Raw genomic sequence first — 22,878 nt, forward strand, 5'->3', positions numbered from 1 at the left:
TACACACACAGGGAGAGGGGGATAGAAAGATGGAGAGAGATAAATCAGTGAGATCAGGCTAGATATTTGAGAGCTTGTGAGCTTATTCCTACAGTATTTCTTTGACATTTTTGAATTAAACATTTCTTCAAAATTTTGATCCACGTAAATTTTTAGAGTCAGTATGCAGTAGGTTATAAAAAAGGCTCCATTGTTGGCACACATTCAAACTATTGCAGGCATATTGCAAAAAGTTGCTTTGTTCTGAAGCTACATGATCAAAGCACTATTACAGATGTTAGCTTCATTATTATGCTAAATTAAGGCAAATCGTTAAATAGTTTAACAGATGAAAGTAAACACTGTCTGGCTGAATTCTAAAGATTCCCATTGATGATATCAAAGGGATTAGGATAGTGTAACACTACTGTCTGCAATAGGTGCAGGGGCTCCTCCTACCTGCTTGTGTGTGTTGTTTTTGTTGTGATGATGATGTTGCTGCCATGGGGACGGTGGAACATCCCACTTCTTCCTTGGAGAAGGAGCACTCATGTCCTCCTGCAGCGTCTGATAGACTGTCCCGTGAAAACTCTGCTGGAAACACAGAAAGTGTCCTTTACAGAATAGATGTGGTTAGCAGGTCAATGGAAAGCAGACTGTGAAGAATGGCGCCGAAGTGATTCAACAAATCTGATCTGACAAAGAGGATATTCTTTAAATCCGTCATGATTGATGTATTGTAGTAACAGGTCCACAATGTGGTGACTAACATATTAGATATGTGTGTCTGCGAGCAGGGGTTGTTGGAGAGATTTCAATTCTGTACAGATATGAGATATATATATATATTTCAAAATAGATTATAAATATAGTTTATTTATTTATTGTCCTATCATGATGAAATGGTACCCAACCCTATAGCCTAGACACCCACCTGAGCGATCCATACACTAAGGAGAAGTCTTTATCTGTTTTATGAGCCTACTGTAAGTAGCCTATACACAGCCAAGACAGAAATATTAATGCACTCAGAGACCCACAAAAGCAGCACCGCCCCCTCAAGAGTCTGAGCCTGCCTGGCAGGGTTGGTCCTACAAAGCCAAAGCCCCCTGATGGGAGACCATAATATACCAGGAATTGCTCAAAGCTGCTAATGAGAACCTTGATGACCTTGTACCTAGCCGGTGGGAGTCCCGGTGGGGTGCCCCCACCCAGGCAGTAGCTGTGCTGACAACACTAGCTGCAGTAACCCATGGGAAGGGGGTCACAGGCGGACATTCAGAGAGGGAGCAAATTATTGTGGCCTGGTGGCACAGAATAATCAAAGGTCTGACTTCACAGAGAATCTTGGGAAAATGGTCAGAACTGGGGACCAGCGTGTTTCAGGAGAAGTGGGTATATTATTTTGCTCAAATTTGCATGCCTTCTCAAACAGCTGTGTCACGCCCTGGTCGAAGTATTTTGTGTTTATCTTTATTTATTTGGTCAGGCCAGGGTGTGGCATGGGTTTTTTGTATGTGGTGTATATGTATCGGGATTGTAGCTAGTGGGGTGTTCTAGTTAAGTCTATGGCTGTCTGAAGTGGTTCTCAATCAGAGGCAGGTGTTTATCGTTGTCTCTGATTGGGAACCATATTTAGGCAGCCATATTCTTTGAGTTTGTCATGGGTGATTGTCCTTAGTGTCCTTGTTCCTGTTTTTGTTAGTTTACACAAGTATAGGCTGTTTCGGTTTTCGTTTTGTTCGCTACGTTTATTGTTTTGTAGTGTTTGTATTTAGATTCGTGTTACGTTTGTTCATTAAACATGGATCGCAATCTACACGCTGCATTTTGGTCCGACTCTCCTTCACACCTAGAAAACCGTTACAAGCTGTAACTGTATATGCATTTGCACATCAAGTCCTTTCTTGAGTTGGGCTTGGGGATGGAACGACTGTTGAACATCTGAGCTTGTGGTTGTTTGTGGGGGAAGGGGATGGAGTTTGTATGAGTATGTGTACGTATCCCACATCTGATGCCTTGGGGCAATGATGTTAGGGACAACATCGGATGAATCACAATAATTGGTTGCTAAAATACTAATTGCTTGTCAGAAAAATAAATGTTGGAATGTCAATCCTGGTTCTAGGTAACTGTCTATAATATTAAGCATATTATTCGTTAATTGTGTAAATTAAGATTTTTTCATATATACATATTTTGTTTTACATCTATATATATAATACAAATCGAGGTGAGGGTGATAGAAATGCATTTGACGGTTGATCTGCTTCTGTTCTGTGGGTGGCACTGTGTGCTCCTTTCGAAGGATGGGTCCCGGTCTCTCGGGGGCCCTAGGATCTGGGGGTGGGGGTGGTCTATCGGTCACTGGGAAGACAATCTAACATGGGATGGGGGAGGGGGGTTTAGCGGGTGGAATAGAGGAGTACAGTTGGAGGTTTTACTTAGTAGCAATGCAAATATCATGGTACAGCTATATGGACACTCAATCACTATGGTGCTTTTTAATGGCAAGTTTACAAACATATAAACTCAGCAAAAAAAAGAAACGTCCTCTCACTGTCAACTGTGTTCATTTTCAGAAAACTTAACAGGGGTAAATATTTGCATGAACATACGATTCAACAAATGAGACATAAACTGAACAAGATCCACAGACATGTGACTAACAGAAATGGAATAATGTGTCCCTGAACAAAGGGAGGGTTCAAAATCAAAAGTAACAGTCAATATTTGGTGGGGCCACCAGCTGCATTAAGTACTGCAGTGCATCTTCTCCTCATGGACCGCACCAGATTTGCCAGTTCTTGCTGTGAGATGTTACCCCACTCTTCCACCAAGGCACCTGCAAGTTCTCTGACATTTCATTCATGCACCTGCAAGTTCTGGGGCTCAATAGGATTGGGATCCGGCTCTTCACTGGCCATGGAAGAACACTGACATTCCTGTCTTGAGGAATGAAGTGGCCCTAGCCCTCACCCTCCGAAGGGTCCAACAGGTCCAGACATGCTCAATGAGGATGATGGGATCCGGGCTCTTCACTGGCCATGGAAGAACACTCACCACTGAGACATTCCTGTCTTGTCTGGTCCAGGAAATCACGCACAGAAAGCCCTCAGTCCAGCAGTATGCGGACAGTCTGAGCACTGATGGAGAGATTGTGCGTTCTTGGTGGAACTCGGGCAGTTGTCGTTGCCATCCTGTACCTGTCCCGTAGGTGTGCTGTTTGGATGTACCGATCCTGTGCAGGTGTTGTTACATGTGGTCTGCCACTGCGAGGACGATCAGCTGTCCGTTCTGTCTCCCTCTAGCGCTGTCTTGTCTCACAGTACAGACATTGCAATTTATTGTCCTGGGCACATCTGCAGTCCTCATGAGCAGGCACTCTGGGCATTTTTCTTTTGTTGTTTTTCAGAGTCAGTAGAAAGGCCTCTTTAGTGTCCTAAGTTTTCATAACTGTGACCTTAATTGTCTACCGTCTGTAAGCTGTTCGTGTCTTAACTTCTTTGGGAACGGGGGCAGTATTGAGTAGCTTGGATGAATAAGGTGCCCAGAGTAAACTGCCTGTTCCTCAGGCCCAATAGCTAGAATATGTATATAATTAGTATATTTGGGTAGAAAACACTCTGAAGTTTCTAAAACTGTTTGAATGATGTCTGTGAGTATAACAGAACTCATATGGCAGGCAAAAACCTGAGAAAATATCCAAACCAGAAAGTCGGAAATCTGAGGTTTGTAGGTTTTCAAGTCTTTGCCTATCCAATATGCAGTGTCTATGGGGTCATATTGCGCTTCCTAAGGCTTCCACTAGATGTCAACAGTCTTTAAAATCTTGTTTCAGGCTTCTACTGTGAAGGGGGAGAGAATAAGAGCTGTTTGACTGAGAGGTCTGGCAGAATGCCATTAGCTCAGTCAGGCGAGCGTCCGTGAGAGTTAGCTGCATTCCCTTTCCTTTCTAAAGACAAATGAATTGTCCGGTTGAAACATTATTGAAGATTTATGATAAAAACATCATAACGATTGATTCTATACATCGTTTGACATGTTTCTACGAACTGTAATATATTTTTTGACTTTTCGTCTGAACTAATTGCTCGCGCACTGTGCAACAGATCCGCAAGGTAGATGGATGATTTTAAATATATTATTGAATCATAAACAGATATTTCTCATTAATCTATACCGGTCCAAATAATGATCAAACCTACAAGCAATACAAGACTATTATTATGGTGGGAGATTATAATACTGTTTTAAATACCTCAATGGACCTTAAAGGAAATCACACTACAAACTATCACCTTCGTGCACTTAAGGAAATCACGAATACCATGGATATTTTGGAAGCAGTGGCTATGTGGAGGCTTAAATATACTGACCTAGTGAGATATACATGGCATTCGGGAAGTATTCAGACCCTAAACTTTAATTCAGACCCTAACCAGTTTTACTTTTAATACATTTGCAAACATTTCTAAAACACTATTTTTGATTGGTCATTATGGGGTATTGTGTGTAGATTGATGAGGGAAAAAACACTTTTTAATTAATTTTAGAATAAGGCTGGAACGTAACCAAATGTGAAAAAAGTCAAGGGGTCTGAATACTTACCTAATGCACTCTACATGGCGGAGGCTCAATCAAGCTAGTCGTTTTTGACTACTTTCTTATGTCATTCTCACTGGCAAGAAAAGTTTAAAAAGTGTTGATGGGGATAGAATGAAGTCGGACCATTAAATAACTTGCATATACGTTGCTCTTACATAATTTCCACGTCCGCGAGGATATTGGAAATTAATCAAAGCCTATTGGATTATTATTTCTTTTTAACTAGGAAAGAATAATGTATAACTGACTCTTTCTGATATAGGTACAGCAGATCCCCTTATTGTATGGGACACTGTTAAATGTGCTTTTAGGCTATGCAATTCAATAATCATCTTTAAAACAAAAACTATTTAGGTTAAAAGAGTTCATATTAGCAAAGGAAATAGAGGGACTAACATAGAGCTACAGCATAAATTAGCGGAAAAACAAGAAGAAATTGAGGAATTTATTCAAAAAATATCAAGTGGAATATATTATAAAAATAAAGCGAACTGGATGAATATGGGGAAAAATACACCAAATTATTTTTAAATCTTCAACATAGAAATGCAACCAAAAATAAATTTACTGAAACGGGTTACATATCCTAGTGTACCTATTTGTTTATGGTCTTGCCTACACCTAACGACCTGTTTTTAAAATTATATGAGCAAAGGGAAGCCAGACGAAATTGAATGGCCCTATTTATATAATGAATATGAATTCGGAGGGCAGAAATGATTAAATATTAAAGGATTAGACCTCTCACTACAGGCGTCAGTCATACAAAAGTTATACTTAAATCCGGAACTGGTTTTCTAGCAGATTAGTAAGAATGTCTCACCCCATATTCAAGGATGGCCTTTTTCTCTTTATTCAGATTACAACCTCTCACTTTCAGTTATTTGAAAATGAAATAATCTCCAAAATATCACTATTTTTAAAACAAGCCATAGATAGTTGATTGCAATTTCAGTTTAGTCCACCAGAAAATAATAATACAACAATATATTGGATATATTTGGCTGTTTTTCGCTGCATAACATTTAGAAGTAGTCCCTTTTCAGGTTTAGAAGGCATAGCTAGCACAGAGAAATCGTGGGTGGTAGTGATAGTCGTTTTTTAACTATAATGCAGTTGATTGGTGACAATGACATGAACATGTATTGGGGTTGACAGCCATACAAACATTGTACTCAAATTTGTACCTCAACATTGTGTGAAATGCAAATAATCGATAGCCAAAATGTAGATACATTTCACTTGGGGGCAATGAGGAGATTCGGGACGTTTCCCCCACGGCATCTTTCCGACACACGTTTCCATGGCCTTTACATTGTTTTGGTTGAGTTCCATTACCCTCTTTACCATTTTTACTAATGGGTTGCATGGTTCTTCACAATATTGTTTTGAATGTTTGTTTTAGGACTGATGCTCAACTAAGCATTCTACTCAATGCAGTCTCAATTGGTGCGAATAAAGATTTTGTCTCAAGTGCATTACTGTGGCTTGGAAACACAATGACATTTCAAAAGGAGGCAAAACATTTGTCTGACTTTTTTTTGTCATCATTGCGATGTCACCAGATTGACTTTAGATGCAGGTTAGCTTTAGCTAGCTAGCTAATATTGAGGGGAGAGCACATACATTTTAGCTAGCCAACGTTAGCATTGCTAACTTTTTCTAACAAACGTTACTAGCTCATGGCAACATTGCCATCTCTCTAAAGTAAACTTGACGACATCACAATAATGTCAACGTTATTTTCTACAAATGATTTGTCTGTGCTAGCAATGTCATCGTAATTCCAGATGAAACAGCTTTTAGCCCATTTCAGAAACACTTGGCACACTTGGCACTTGGCATATGCTGCGACATCTGTAGAATGCTGATAACCATGGCAACAACACAACCGAGTGACGGAGATGCAACCCATGAATAGTATGGCAATGACTTTTAAAATTTTCCAATTTCTATATTCGAAATGTTATTTGGAATGTTCTAATTCCAATTCCATTGTTCCAGTTCCATTGTTCCAGTTCCATTGTTCCAGTTCCAAACCTGTTTTTATTGTATTGAGGGGAGAATCACCTCCTCGTCTCATCAGTCATCCATCAGTCAATGTTATTACTGATGCTGGGTGAGTTTTAAAGGTTGATATTTTTAAAAGTCCAAATTGACTATTGATGGTAATGATTCAGGGGTTGGGTTAAATGCAGAAGACACATCGGTTTATTGGATTCAGTTGTGCAACTGACTAAGTTTACTCTTTTACCTTTCCCATTGATTATTTTCATCCATTGGTTTTCTCTTTTCTTTCTAGATGTTGCCGTTTAATCAATTTTTGATTTTCTGATTTTCAATACTCTATACTAAATGGGACTATGGGACAAAAACATAGTGTGTCTTTGCGAGAGGAAAATGTCACCCAGCATAGTATCAAAGGCACCAATATTGAGAAAATATTGCAACCTACATACAGTTGAAGTCGGAAGTTTACATACACATAGGTTGGAGTCATTAAAACTCTTTTTTTCAACCACTCCACACATTGTTTCAACCACTCCAAACTTGTTAACAAACTATAGTTTTGGCAAGTCAGTTAGGACATCTACTTTGTGCAAGACACAAGTCATTTTTCCAGCAATGGTTTGCAGCAATGGTTATTATTCTGCCTTACTGTGTTCTGCCTTACAACCAGTGTAACCGAGTGGATCACATGCAGCGACCCCAAAAAAAAACGACTCAGAAAAAGAGGGAAACGAAGCGGTCTTCTGGTCAGACTCCGGAGACGGGCACATCGTGCACCACTCCCTAGCATTCTTCTTGCCAATGTCCAGTCTCTTGACAACAAGGTTGATGAAATCCGAGCAAGGGTAGCATTCCAGAGGGACATCAGAGACTGTAACGTTCTCTGCTTCACGGAAACATGGCTAACTGGAGAGACGCAATCCGAAGCGGTGCAGCCAGCGGGTTTCTCCACGCATCGCGCCGACAGAAACAAACATCTTTCTGGTAAGAAGACGGGCGGGGGCGTATGCCTTATGGCCAACGTGACATGGTGTGATGAAAGAAACATACAGGAACTCAAATCCTTCTGTTCACCTGATTTAGAATTCCTCACAATCAAATGTAGACCGCATTATCTACCAAGAGAATTCTCTTCGATTATAATCACAGCCGTATATATCCCCCCCAAGCAGACACATCGATGGCTCTGAACGAACTTTATTTAACTCTCTGCAAACTGGAAACGATTTATCCGGAGGCTGCATTCATTGTAGCTGGGGATTTTAACAAGGCTAATCTGAAAACAAGACTCCCTAAATTTTATCAGCATATCGATTGCGCAACCAGGGGTGGAAAGACCCTGGATCATTGTTACTCTAACTTCCGCGACGCATATAAGGCCCTGCCCCGCCCCCTTTCGGAAAAGCTGACCACGACTCCATTTTGTTGATCCCTGCCTACAGACAGAAACTAAAACAAGAAGCTCCCATGCTGAGGTCTGTCCAACGCTGGTCCGACCAAGCTGACTCCACACTCCAAGACTGCTTCCATCACGTGGACTGGGAGATGTTTCGTATTGCGTCAGACAACAACATTGACGAATACTCTGATACGGTGTGCGAGTTCATTAGACAGTGCGTTGAAGATGTCGTTCCCATAGTAACGATTAAAACATTCCCTAACCAGAAACCGTGGATTGAAGGCAGCATTCGTGTGAAACTGAAGGCACGAACCACTGCTTTTAATCAGGGCAAGGTGTCTGGTAACATGACTGAATACAAACAGTGCAGCTATTCCCTCCGCAAGGCTATCAAACAAGCTAAGCGCCAGTACAGAGACAAAGTAGAATCTCAATTCAACGGCTCAGACACAAGAGGTATGTGGCAGGGTCTACAGTCAATCACGGACTACAGGAAGAAACCCAGCCCAGTCACGGACCAGGATGTCTTGCTCCCAGGCAGACTAAATAACTTTTTGCCCGCTTTGAGGACAATACAGTGCCACTGACACGGCCTGCAACGGAAACATGCGGTCTCTCCTTCACTGCAGCCGAAGTGAGTAAGACATTTAAACGTGTTAACCCTCGCAAGGCTGCAGGCCCAGACGGCATCCCCAGCCGCGCCCTCAGAGCATGTGCAGACCAGCTGGCCGGTGTGTTTACGGACATATTCAATCAATCCCTATACCAGTCTGCTGTTCCCACATGCTTCAAGAGGGCCACCATTGTTCCTGTTCCCAAGAAAGCTAAGGTAACTGAGCTAAACGACTACCGCCCCGTAGCACTCACATCCGTCATCATGAAGTGCTTTGAGAGACTAGTCAAGGACCATATCACCTCCACCCTACCTGACACCCTTGACCCACTCCAATTTGCTTACCGCCCAAATAGGTCCACAGACGATGCAATCTCAACCACACTGCACACTGCCCTAACCCATCTGGACAAGAGGAATACCTATGTGAGAATGCTGTTCATCGACTACAGCTCGGCATTCAACACCATAGTACCCTCCAAGCTCGTCATCAAGCTCGAGACCCTGGGTCTCGACCCCGCCCTGTGCAACTGGGTACTGGACTTCCTGACGGGCCGCCCCCAGGTGGTGAGGGTAGGCAACAACATCTCCTCCCCGCTGAGCCTCAACACTGGGGCCCCACAAGGGTGCGTTCTGAGCCCTCTCCTGTACTCCCTGTTCACCCACGACTGCGTGGCCATGCACGCCTCAACTCAATCATCAAGTTTGCGGACGACACAACAGTGGTAGGCTTGATTACCAACAACGACGAGACGGCCTACAGGGAGGAGGTGAGGGCCCTCGGAGTGTGGTGTCAGGAAAATAACCTCACACTCAACGTCAACAAAACTAAGGAGATGATTGTGGACTTCAGGAAACAGCAGAGGGAACACCCCCATCCACATCGATGGAACAGTAGTGGAGAGGGTAGCAAGTTTTAAGTTCCTCGGCATACACATCACAGACAAACTGAATTGGTCCACTCACACAGACAGCATCGTGAGGAAGGCGCAGCAGCGCCTCTTCAACCTCAGGAGGCTGAAGAAATTCGGCTTGTCACCAAAAGCACTCACAAACTTCTACAGATGCACAATTGAGAGCATCCTGGCGGGCTGTATCACCGCCTGGTATGGCAACTGCACCGCCCTCAACCGTAAGGCTCTCCAGAGGGTAGTGAGGTCTGCACAACGCATCACCGGGGGCAAACTACCTGCCCTCCAGGACACCTACAACACCCGATGCTACAGGAAGGCCATAAAGATCATCAAGGACATCAACCACCCGAGCCACTGCCTGTTCACCCCGCTGTCATCCAGAAGGCGAGGTCAGTACAGGTGCATCAAAGCTGGGACCGAGAGACTGAAAAACAGCTTCTATCTCAAGGCCATCAGACTGTTAAACAGCCACCACTAACATTGAGTGGCTACTGCCAACACACTGTCAATGACACTGACTCTACTCCAGCCACTTTAATCATGGGAATCGATGGGAAATGATGTAAATATATCACTAGCCACTTTAAACAATGCTACCTTATATAATGTTACTTACCCTACATTGTTCATCTCATATGCATACGTTGATACTGTACTCTATATCATCGACTGCATCCTTATGTAATACATGTATCACTAGCCACTTTAACTATGCCACTTGGTTTACATACTTATCTCATATGTATATACTGTACTCGATATCATCTACTGTATCTTGCCTATGCTGCTCTGTACCATCACTCATTCATATATCCTTATGTACATATTCTTTATCCCCTTACACTGTGTATAAGACAGTAGTTTTTTGGGAATTGTTAGTTAGATTACTTGCTCGTTATTACTGCATTGTCGGAACTAGAAGCACAAGCATTTCGCTACACTCGCATTAACATCTGCTAACCATGTGTATGTGACAAATAAAATTTGATTTGATTTGATTTGATTTATTTCACTTATAATTCCATGTATCACAATTCCAGTGGGTCAGAAGTTTACATGCACTAAGTTTACTGTGCCTTTAAACAGCTTGAAAAATTACAGATAATTATGTCATGGCTTTAGAAGCTTCTGATGGGCTAATTGACATAATTTGAGTCAATTGGAGATGTATCTGTGGATGTATTTCAAGGCCTACCTTCAAACTCAGTGCCACTTTGCTTGACATCATGGGAAAATCAAAAGAAATCAGCCAAGACCTCAGTAAAACAATTGTAGACCTCCACATGTCTGGTTCATCCTTGGGAGCAATTTCCAAATACGTGTAGGTACCACGTTCATATGTACAAACAATAGTATGCAAGTATAAATACCATGGGACCACGCAGCCGTCATACCACTCAGGTAGTAGACACGTTCTGTCTCCTAGAGATGAACGTACTTTGGTGCAAAAAGTGTAAATCAATCCCAGAACAACAGCAAAGGACCTTGTGAAGATGCTGGTGGAAACAGGTACAAAGGTATCTATATCCACAGTAAAACGAGTCCTATATCGACATAACCTGAAAGGCCGCTCAGCAAGGAAGAAGCCACTGCTCCAAAACCGCCATAAAAAGCCAGACTACGTTTCGCAACTTCACATGGGGACTACTTTTTGGAGAAATGTCCTCTGGTCTGATGAAACAAGAATAGAACTGTTCAGCCATAATGACCATTGTTATGTTTGGAGGAAAAAGGGGGAGGCTTGCAAGCCGAAGAACACCATCCCAACCGTGAAGCACGGGGGTGGCAGCATCATGTTGTGGGGGTGCTTTGCTGCAGGAGGGACTGGCGCACTTCACAAAAAAGATGGCATCATGAGGTTGGAAAATATGTGGATATATTGAAGCAACATCTCAAGACATCAGTCAGGAAGTTAAAGCTTGGTCGCAAATGGGTCTTCCAAATGGACAATGACCCCAAGCATAAATTGTGGGAAAATGGCTTAAGGACAACAAAGTCAAGGTATTGGAGTGGCGATCACAAAGCCCTGACCTCAATCCTATAGAACATTTGTGGGCAGAACTGAAACAGCGTGTGTGAGCAAGGAGGCCTACAAACCTGACTCAGTTACACCAGCTCTGTCAGGAGGAATGGGCCAAAATTCACCCAACTTATTGTGGGAAGGTTGTGGAATGCTACCTGAAACGTTTGACCCAAGTCAAACAATTTAATGCTACCTGATACTAATTGAGTGTATGTAAACTTCTGACCCACATGGAATGTGATGAAATAAATAAAAGTTTAAATAGATCATTCTCTCTACTATTATTCTGACATTTCCCATTCTTACTGTAAAATAAAGTGGTGATCCTAACTGACCTAAGACAGGGAATGTTTACTCTGATTAAACGTCATGAATTGTTAAAAACTGAGTTTAAATGTAGTTGGCTAAGGTGTATGTAAACTTCCGACTTCAACTGTATATACTGTATGGTTTACCTGGATCCATCCAGCCACAGAATCAGCCACAGCAGGGAATCTGAGCACAGCTCTAGGGTTCATTTTACTACTGAATTTAAAGCAGTTGGCACGATAAGAGGTCAGCATAGCTGCCATGCTAGGACTGCATTTCCTTTTCCCATTCAAATCTAACTTTTACTCTCCCTCTTTTTCTCCCACCGCACAACCCCCCCCCCCGACTGCCTGTTCCCTCTACCCATGTCTCTCTCTTCCACCCATCTATCGCCCACCCCTCTCTCTCCCAACCCCTCTCTTCCACCCATCTATCGCCCACTCCTCTCTCTCCCAACTCCTCTCTCTCCCAACCCCTCTCTCTTCCACCCATCTATCTACCCCTCTTTCTCCCAACCCCTCTCTCTCCCAACCCCTCTCCCTTTTTTCCTCCCTCCTCTCTTACCCTCCATCTGACAGCGCAGCTTCTCGAAGGCCTCCGCAGTGACATTGTCACCGGTTCCCCAGGCCTCCTCGTCCTCCGGTAGCTCCAGCTCCTCCTCTTCTCCGGTTGGCAGAGTGTCTGGGCTGGGTCTGTCTGACAGACAGCTCTCTGAGGAACACTCATCATCTCCACCTATATATTGTGTTGAAAAAAAATATGCAGAAGACGAATGTATGGTGTTTGCTGTAGTTTATGGAGAATAAAGTTGCAGTGTATTCTATTCTGTTGCCACGGTGTCCTGTGCAAGCACACAATAAGGTATAAACTCTTCTCATACCGTGCTGCTGCTTGTACAGGTGGTGTTCTACCATGAACTGCAATTCTGCAGGGAGGGAGCGAGAATGTGAGAGAGGTAGAGAGGGAGGGGGAAAATACACAATAAAAGGTGTAGGAGTCAATGTTAATATACTGTACAGTACGCCATTATGAACTGATGAAATCTTCACCGTCTTGCTGTAACACAGCCTTCTTCAGCGTGTTCATTAGAGTTGAAGCTGCTTGTAATGTAATGGAAGTGACTTAGCCCATATTATTGTGTGGGCGATGAATGTGTTGATTATACCTTTAGAGATTCAACTTGGTGTCATGATAGAGGCTGTACCAAATGTTTGATATATTATAGCAATTGATTATGCTCATGTTGTATTAATAGAAGGGGAGGGGTTATAGGACCCCTCCCTCCTTACATTTATAGGGACCTAGACTACAGATTAACAATATATATACATTATGAGGTTTAATATTGTTTCACAGTACTTTTCTAAGGCTCTCTGCCTCTTATGAAGAAACTGTCTGAGAAATGTGTGACTGTGAAGACAGAACTCTGCAGGGGAGTGTAAGAGATAAGAGATTAGTTAGACATTCCACTATAAATCAAATTGGACATTTACTGCTAAGCTTTTAGATAGCTGTATAAACAAGAGTTTTAGTGTAGAGTTGGCATGGTTTTGGTCTCAGGAGTAGAAGATAATGACGTAGGCAGTGACATCACTAGAGCTGGACTTTGGGTTTAATAAAATAACTTGGGACCTTTTCTTTGATGCAGAACTTACTCTGAAACATGCATTATGTTCCTGTTGTCAACTTCTGTCTGCAATTGCGTTAATACTGGTTTTTGAACGATTTAATTAAAATATATTGTCATGATGCTAATTTCACCGATGAGCCAATGATTGACAAGTAACAAGGAAACGAACCCCAACAATACCTACAGTGTATTTACACCCCTTGACTTATTCCACACTTTGTTGTGTTACAGCCTGAATTCAAAATTGATTAAATAGTTTTTCTTCTCACCCATCTACACAAAATACCCCATAATGACAAAGTGAAAACATGTTTTTTTTTTAATTGAAAATTAAATACAAAAACATCTCATTCAATCAATAGTTTGTAGAAGCACCTTTGGCAGCGATTACAGCAGTTTTTCTGGGTAAATTTATAAAAGAGTTCCACATCTGGATTGTGCATCATTTGTCCATTATTCTTTATTCTTTTGGTTGTTGATCATTGCTAGACAACCATTCTCAGGTCTTGCCATAGATTGTCTCGTAGATTTAAGTCAAAACTGTAACTAGGCCACTCAGAACATTCACTGTCTTCTTGGTAAGCAACTCCAGTGTATATTTGGCCTTGTGTTTTAGGTTATTGTCCTGCTGAAAGGTGAATTCATCTCCCAGTGTCTGATGGAAAGCAGACTGTACAAGGTTTTACTCTAGGATTTTGCCTGTGTTCAGCTCCATTTTATTTATTTTTATTCTGAAAACATTCCCAGTCCTTAACATTTACAAGCATACCCTTAACATGATGCAGCCAAAACCATGCTTGGAAATATGAAGAGTTGTTCTCAGTGATGTGTTCTGTTGGATTTTCCCCAAACATTACACTTTGTATTCAGGACATGAAGTGAATTTCTTTGCAACTTTTTTTCAGTTTTATTTCAGTGCCTTATTGCAAACAGGATGCATGTTTTGGAATATCTTTATTCTGTACAGGCTTCCTTGTTTTCATTCATTTAGGTTAGTATTGCTCAGTTTTGTCCTATCCTAGCCATTAAAAGTGTTACAAAAAGTAGTTTTTGTTATGTGTTAAGCCTCTGTTAAAAGACGCTTAAAGTTATTAAAAGACAAGAAAGCGATTGTGATTGTGTTGAATTTTGTTTGGGAAATAAAGATGGACGTGGTTTGAAAAAGGTAGTGGTGATTTTTCATTCAGTAAAGAAATTTGTAGACGGCTTATTTATCGTGTTCCGAGGCTCGACTTACCCCATATCTGTAGTGCTTACCTGAATTTGGATTATTTTCAGGGATACACAACATCCTGAAATATATGTAGATACTGTCTCTATGTTAAAAAATAATACAATAGTTCCCTTGACGGAGTAACGCTGAATGTACAACAATGGCTCAACTTACCCTACTCTTCCCTACTGTTAGTTTCTCTGATGATAACGTGGCCAAGATCTATGCGCTGTATATTCAGATTCAGTTCCCACTCTATCCCGAAACAGAACATAGACTCCTAAGATAAAGATAAAACTGGAACCAAAATACCATTCTCCATCTGCAGAAGAACCTTTTCTGAACCCTTTGTTCGGACTGTTGTGTTCGTTTCTTTGATCATTTGTCCACGAGAGACCGACAGAGACCTACAGAGACCTACAGAGACCTACAGAGACCTACAGAGCCTCCAGGAGAGACCTACAGAGACCTACAGAGACCTGCAGTGCCTTCAGAGACCTACAGAGACCTAGAGACCTACAGAGACCTACAGTGACCTACAGAGACCTACAGAGACCTACAGTGCCTTCAGAAAGTCTTCACACCGCTTGACTTTCCCCACATTTTGTTATGTTACAGCCTGAATTTAAAATTGATTAAATGGGGGTCATTAGCTTACACACAGTACCCCATCATTCTAAAGTGGAATTATGTTTTTTTTTTTTATTCTTACAAATTCATTAAAAATGAAAAGCTGAAATATCTTTGGTCATTAAGTATTCAACCCCTTTCTTATGGCAAGCCTAAATAAGTTCAGGAGTAAAAAAAAATGTGCTTAACAAGTCACATAATAAGTTGCATGGACTCAAACATGTTGTTTGAATGACTACTTCATCTCTGTACCCCACACATACAATTATCTGTAAGGTCCTTCAGTCGAGCAAATCATTTCAAACACAGATTCAACCAAAAAGGCCATGACCAATGCCTCTCAAAGAAGGGCACCTATTGGTAGATGGGTAAAAAAAAAAACAGACATTGAATATCTCTTTGAGCATGATGAAGTTATTAATTACACTAAGGATGGTGCATCAATACACCCAGTCACTACAAAGATACAGGCATTCTTCCTAACTCAGTTGCCGGTGAGGAAGGAAACCGCTCAGGAATTTCACCACGGGGCCGATGGTGACTTTAAAACAAGTACAGAGTTTAATTAGGGATAGGTGTCTCGCTAACGGGACAAATTCCGGTGACACTGGAGGATGTGCAATTCAAATAAATAATCATAAAAATTATGTATATTAACTAGTTGGATATAGGGGGCGCTCTTTTAATTTTGGGATGAAAAACGTTCCCGTTTTAAACAAGATATTTTGTCACGAAAAGATGCTCGACTATGCATATAATTGACAGCTTTGGAAAGAAAACACTCTGACGTTTCCAAAACTGCAAAGATATTGTCGGTGAGTGCCACAGAACTGATGTTACAGGCGAAACCCAGATAAAAATCCAATCAGGAAGTGCCGCATTTTTTTAAACCGCCTCATGCCAATGACTCCTTATATGGCTGTGAAGGAGCTAGGAGTCAGCTTACGTTTTCCCCATTTTCCCCAAGGTGTCTACAGCATTGTGATGTCTTTTTAGGCATTTCCATTGGAGAAAACCATATAGGGCGAGTGGTCGCGGTGTCTCCCGGAAAAACCTAAAATACTGAGGTAGCCATTTTTCCAATCGTTTCTTATGAGAAACCAACTGCCTCGACAGATATATTATCGAATACATATGTTAAAAACACCTTGAGGATGGATCCTAAACAACGATTGCCGTGTTTCTGTCGATATTATGGAGTTAATTTTGAAAAAAGTTTGGCGTTGTAATGGTAGCATTTTCCGGTCGATTTCTCAGCCAAGCATGATGAACAAACGGAAGCTATTTTGCCTAGAAAAATAATATTTTTGGAAAAAAGGAACATTTGCTATCTAACTGGGAGTCTCCTGAGTGAAAGCATTCGAAATTCTTCAAATTATTCGAAATTCGAAATTCTTTAAATTATTTAATTTGGTTGCTTTTCTTATTTTCGTGAAAATGTTGCCTGCTGCCAGCAGAGCTAGCATAGCATTATGATATGATAAACTTACACAAATGCTTGTCTAGCGTTGGCTGTAACGCATATTTTGAAAATCTGAGATGACAGTGTTGTTAACAAAAGGCTAAGCTTGTGTTTGAATATATTTATTTAATTTCATTTGCGATTTTCATGAATAGGAAAAGTTGCGTTATGGTAATGTGCTTGAGGCTATGATTATGCTCCCGGATACGGGATTGCTCGTCGCTAGAGGTTAAACCTTTAGGTACATATAAGTGTGTTATATTCACAAATAATGATTAAATATTAACTTTTTGTAACTCTTCCTCTGATTTGTCATCCAAAGGGTCCCAGCTACACCATGTAGTGTCGTTTTGTTTAGTTGGCGCCATTGATTTGAGTAATCCACTCGTTCAACATGCAGAGAAAGGAATCTGAAAATCTACCCTTAAACTTAGTCAAAATACGTTTTTATTCACTCCTCAGATACCCTAAAATGTAATCAAACTATAATATTTCTTATGGAAAGAAGTATGTTCAATAGTTAACTGATTTTAGCAGGTGCACACTGTCTTCATGGCGCACCCAAACATGAATTTCCAAGACTCTGTCCCTGTACTTAAACTGATATTTCTTATTCGTTTTTTGAAGTTACAAGCCTGAAACCTTGAACATAGACTGCTGACACCCTGTGGAAGCCAAGGGAATTGCATCCAGGGAGCTAATTTTCAATATGACCTTTTACTTGCCTTTCTAAGAGGATGGTCGCTCAAAAAAAATAATCTGGTTGGTTTTTCTTTAGATTCTTTTCCTACCATATTTATTGTGTTATATTCTCCTACATTAGCTTAACATTTCTACAAACTTCAAAGTGTTTTCTGTCCAATTGTACCAATTATATGCATATCCTGGCTTCAGGGCCTGATCAACAGGCAGTTTACTTTGGGCACGTCATTCAGGCAGAAATTGAGATTTTTAACATAGAGCAGGCCCTATCGTTACCTAATTTCCAAGAGATAATGCCTTACATTATGCCTGGGAAGAAAACACTTGTCAGGTGTAATGCAAAAAAATTACAATTTGCTCAAATTCCCATTGGCTCAACCATCAGCTCAACTTACCCAAAGGTCATTGGCTAAACTTACCCCAAGGCAAACATTTAGACTATATTAGCCCACACAGCTACAAGGATGCACTTTAATATTGAAGCTTAGAGAGACCGCAGCTGATGTATAGACCAATCTTAAAATTATCTACTTTGGTTTAGATACATGAAACCTCTAACACAATAAAAGACACCCTGATTCGAATCCAGGCTGTATCACAACCAGCCGTGATTCGGAGTCCCATAGGGCGGCGCACAATTGACCCAGCGTCTTTCGGGTTTGGCCGGTGTAGGCCGTCATTATAAATGAGAATTTGTTCTTAACTGACTTGCCTAAATAAAGGTTACATTTAAATGTTAAAACATTTTATTTGACTTGGGGAAAATCTGTTTTTTGGACCTAACTTGTTTTTTTTACTTCACAGATTGCACGAAATTATGACCTCTTCCTAAATATTTGGTCAAATTATTAATTTTGTGCATGGTTTCCTAGAAACAAGGGTGGCTCAACTTAGCCCACTCTCTTATTTGTTCTGTTTATGAAGTGATGAGAGTGCAAACCAAGGACACATTCAGAACTTTGGGCTGACTAACATATTATTAAACTGAAGAAAGTCACACTGCAATAACCCCATGTTTATTAAATAAATAAGAGCCAATCTTAAATGACTCTGTTGATGCTTATGTGTTACCTTCTCTAGAATTCGTAAGCTACATGACCTCACCTTTCATGGTGGGCGTGCCTCTTGCTCCCTTCCTCCTCTGCCTGGGAGAGTTCAACAGGGCTGCCTGCAACAACATGTCAGCATTAATAAGGTAAGCCGGGCCAGAAGATCTTCATTTGTCCATGGGTTGTCATTACTAATGATTTCTCTATAGATGCATTCCATATGAAGTACACAGTTGATTACCTTATATAACTGGTTAGGAAGACGGTCTTCGTCTATTTCTGTAGGAGGGAAAATAAAAGATGGGTTGTGAATTAAACTGTAACATGAACAAACCGATGAACTGTGTAGGTTGGCAGGAAGCCTAGTTGTTAAGAGCTTTGGGCCAGTAACCAAAAAGATGCTGATTCGAATCCCGAGACAACTAGGTGCAAAAGTCATTTGATGTGCACTTAACCCTAATTCCTTCTGTTAATCACTCTGTAACAGTGTCTGCCAAATGCCTAAAATAAAATGTAAAATGATGAACCCGCACATAGACTTGGCAGGACAGTATAGTCCTATAGTTCTGCCAGTCTACAGCTGTGTTCCAGTATATAGTCCTATAGTTCTGCCAGTCTACAGCTGTGTTCCAGTATATAGTCCTATAGTTCTGCCAGTCTACAGCTGTGTTCCAGTATATAGTCCTATAGTTCTGCCAGTCTACAGCTGTGTTCCAGTATATAGTCCTATAGTTCTGCCAGTCTCAGCTGTGTTCCAGTATACAGCTGTGTTCCAGTATACAGCTGTGTTCCAGTATATAGTCCTATAGTTCTGCCAGTTTACAGCTGTGTTCCAGTATACAGCTGTGTTCCAGTATATAGTCCTATAGTTCTGCCAGTCTACAGCTGTGTTCCAGTATATAGTCATAGTAGCTTCTGCCAGTTCTGCCAGTCAGCTGTGTTCCAGTATATAGTCATATAGTTCTGCCAGACTCCAGAGGGACTCGAAAATGTATGGTGACTAAGGTGACCTTGTGCCAGTCTGTGTGTGTGTGTGTGTGTGTGTGTGTGTGTGTGTGTGTGTGTGTGTGTGTGTGTGTGTGTGTGTGTGTGTGTGTGTGTGTGTGTGTGTGTGTGTGTGTGTGTGTGTGTGTGTGTGTGTGTGTGTGTGTGTGTGTGTGTGTGTGTAAACATGTGTGTTGTGTGTGTGTGTCTGTGTGTGACCTTGTGCCAGTCAGTCCAGATGGTCTAATGACCCCCTCAGACCTCTGCCTGACGTCAGCAGGACAAGTGGCACTGTATAGTCACAATGCTGACATTACTACAACCACAACCTCAGGACTGATCCTAGATTTACAATAACAACCACACACACACACAACATGCATGTTTATACACACGCACACACACACACATGCACACAACATACATTTTTACACACACACATACACAACATACATGTTTACACACACTCACAGACACACAACATACATGTTTACACACACACGCATGCACACACACACAGTCTTTTTCTAGGACACCACCACCTTGTTGCCTAGCAACCTAAACATCCCCAGACACCAGTACAATTCAGTGTGTCTATGAGTGTGTCCATGCGACCTCCATGCATGTGTGTGTACACTTGAGCATGTTTGTGTGTGTTTGTCTGAGTGTGTGTCTGCATATGAAATGTGAACAGCTCTTCAACACACCTGTGATGTGTCTGCATCTGTTTCAACACTCCTCTCTGCATCACATAACAATTCAGCAAGTTTTAATATCTACATCAACTGAATAAAAAAATACAAAATGAACAACTTCTCATAAAAACACAGCAAGAAAGCCCCTTTTCATTTTTAACAAAGTGTGTTTGTGATGATGCATCAAACATCCATATTTTTAGCAAGTCCCAAGTGTCTGGCCATCAAGATTTTTGTTTCAAAACCATTAAAATAAGTAGGGCAGTGTTCTCTCTCTCTGTCTCTCTCTCTCTCTCTCTTTCTGTCTCTCTCTCTCTCAGAGGGTAAGGGTTATAGCTCAGTGTGTGAATTTGAATAAGCTGAGGGGACTTCTCCAAACTGACTAGGAGTGAATCTCAAATGGAATCCTACTCTAAAGAGCCTATGTGGTCTCTGCTCAAAAGTAATGCAGGATATAGGGCTATAGGTGTAACGGGATTCTTCTGTTGAAGGAGAGGCAGACCAAAACGCAGCGTGGTTATTGTGATTCATCTTTAATAAAGATGAAAATAGAACAATATACAACCAAAAAACCAAGAAACCGTGAAAACAGCCCTATCTGGTGTAACAAACACAAATACAGGAACAATCACCCACAAACCCCAACACCAAACAGGCTACCTAAATATGGTTCCCAATCAGAGACAATGACTAACACCTGCCTCTGATTGAGAACCATATCAGGCCAAACACAGAAACAGACAAACTAGACACACAACATAGAATGCCCACTCAGATCACACCCTGACCAAACAAAACATAGAAACATACAAAGCAAACTATGGTCAGGGTGTGACAATAGGTCAAAAGTAGTAGACTACATTGTAGATAATATGGTGTTATCTTTTTTATTATAGATCATAGGGTGTTAGCTTTACTACCATAGCCTATAGGGTGTTATCTTTACTACCATAGCCTATAGGGTGTTATCTTTATTACCATAGCCTATAGGGTGTTATCTTTACCACCATAGCCTATAGGGTGTTATCTTTACTACCATAGCCTATAAGGTGTTATCTTTATTACCATCGCCTATAGGGTGTTATCTTTATTACCATAGCCTATAGGGTGTTATCTTTATTATTATAGCCTATAGGGTGTTATCTTTATTACCATAGCCTATAGGGTGTTAGCTTTATTACCATAGCCTATAGGGTGTTATCTTTATTACCATAGCCTATAGGTTGTTATCTTTATTACCATAGCCTATAGGGTGTTATCTTTATTACCATAGCCTATAGGGTGTTATCTTTATTACCATAGCCTATAGGGTGTTATCTTTACTACCATAGCCTATAGGGTGTTATCTTTACTACTATAGCCTATAGGGTGTTATCTTTACTACTATTGCCTATAGGGTGTTATCTTTACTACTATAGCCTATAGGGTGTTATCTTTACTACTATAGCCTATAGGGTGTTATCTTTACTACTATAGCCTATAGGGTGTTATCTTTACTACTATTGCCTATAGGGTGTTATCTTTATTATTATAGATAATCATGTGTTATCTTTATTATTATAGATAATCATCTGTTATCTTTATTATTATAGATCATCATCTGTTATCTTTATTATTATAGATCATCATGTGTTCTCTTTATTATTATAGATCATCATCTGTTATCTTTATTATTATTGTCACTCCCTGACCTTAGAGAGCCTTTTTATGTCTCTATTTGGTTTGGTCAGGGTGTGATATGGGTTGGGCATTCTATGTTTTGTTTTCTCTGATTTTCTATTTCTATGTTTTGGCCGGGTAAGATTCTCAATCAGGGACAGCTGTCTATCGTTGTCTCTGATTGGGAACCATACTTAGGTAGCCCTTTTTCTCTCCTTTTGTTGTGGGTAGTTGTCTTTGTTTGTGGCACTAAAGCCCTTAAGCTTCATGGTCGTTTTGTATGGTTTATTGTTTTGTTGGCCTCATTTTAAATAAAGGAAAAATGTACGCTCGCTCCGCTTTGGTCCAGTTCTTTTGATGGCCGTGACAATTATAGCCTATAAGTGTTATCTTTCTTACTATAGCCTATAGGATGTCATCTTTATTATTGTATAGGGTGTTATCTCTCTCTCTCTCTTTCTCTCGACAGGCATCCAGCTACAGCTCACTGTGATACAGATATCAGAGGAGAGTGGTGTGTGTGTGTGTGTGTGTGTGTGTGTAGTACGGAACTGTTCTTTGTCTTCAGGGAGAAAATCAGAGACTCAGTTAATCTCCTGTGAATCCCTTGTTGAGAGAAAGATCCCTAAGATCAAAGACAGAAAAGAGAGTTTATATATAGTCTATAAATACCTACCACAATGACTTAGCAACATTTACTATACCACAACCACCACACACATACACTCGCGCACACACACACACACACACACACACACACACACACACACACACACACACACACACACACACACACACACACACACACAGGGAGGAGAGGGAGAGAGAGAGAGCAAGAGAGAGAGATTTTTGTGAGTAAGTATTGTTTACTCTTAAAAAAGTATTGAAATTTAGAGACGGAGAGAGAGAGGTGTCCCACTCTCTTATGACACCAGGGAGAAGAGAGAGACAAAGACAGAGACAGACAGAGAGAGTTGGAGAGAGAGAGAGACAGAGAGA

General features: G+C 41.0%; 1 protein-coding gene across 2 annotated transcripts in view; it reads right to left on the reverse strand.

Annotated features, from left to right (window-relative positions):
• Window positions 1–22,878, reverse strand: part of LOC112255076 (protein phosphatase 1 regulatory subunit 1A) — a 67,964-nt gene that overhangs the window by 1,542 nt on the left and 43,544 nt on the right. The window contains exons 3-7 of one of the 2 annotated variants that reach the window (XM_024428132.2): window positions 18,783–18,820; window positions 18,597–18,660; window positions 12,736–12,780; window positions 12,420–12,590; window positions 439–570 (exon numbers count right to left, since the gene is read on the reverse strand). In XM_024428132.2, the coding sequence (XP_024283900.1) occupies window positions 439–570; window positions 12,420–12,590; window positions 12,736–12,780; window positions 18,597–18,660; window positions 18,783–18,820 (450 nt within the window). Of the gene's footprint in view, window positions 1–438; window positions 574–12,419; window positions 12,591–12,735; window positions 12,781–18,596; window positions 18,661–18,782; window positions 18,821–22,878 lie in introns of both variants that reach the window. The other variant, XM_024428131.2, reaches the window with a different exon arrangement.

The sequence above is a fragment of the Oncorhynchus tshawytscha genome, linkage group LG07 (assembly GCF_018296145.1).
Source record: "Oncorhynchus tshawytscha isolate Ot180627B linkage group LG07, Otsh_v2.0, whole genome shotgun sequence".
NCBI lineage: Eukaryota > Metazoa > Chordata > Actinopteri > Salmoniformes > Salmonidae > Oncorhynchus > Oncorhynchus tshawytscha.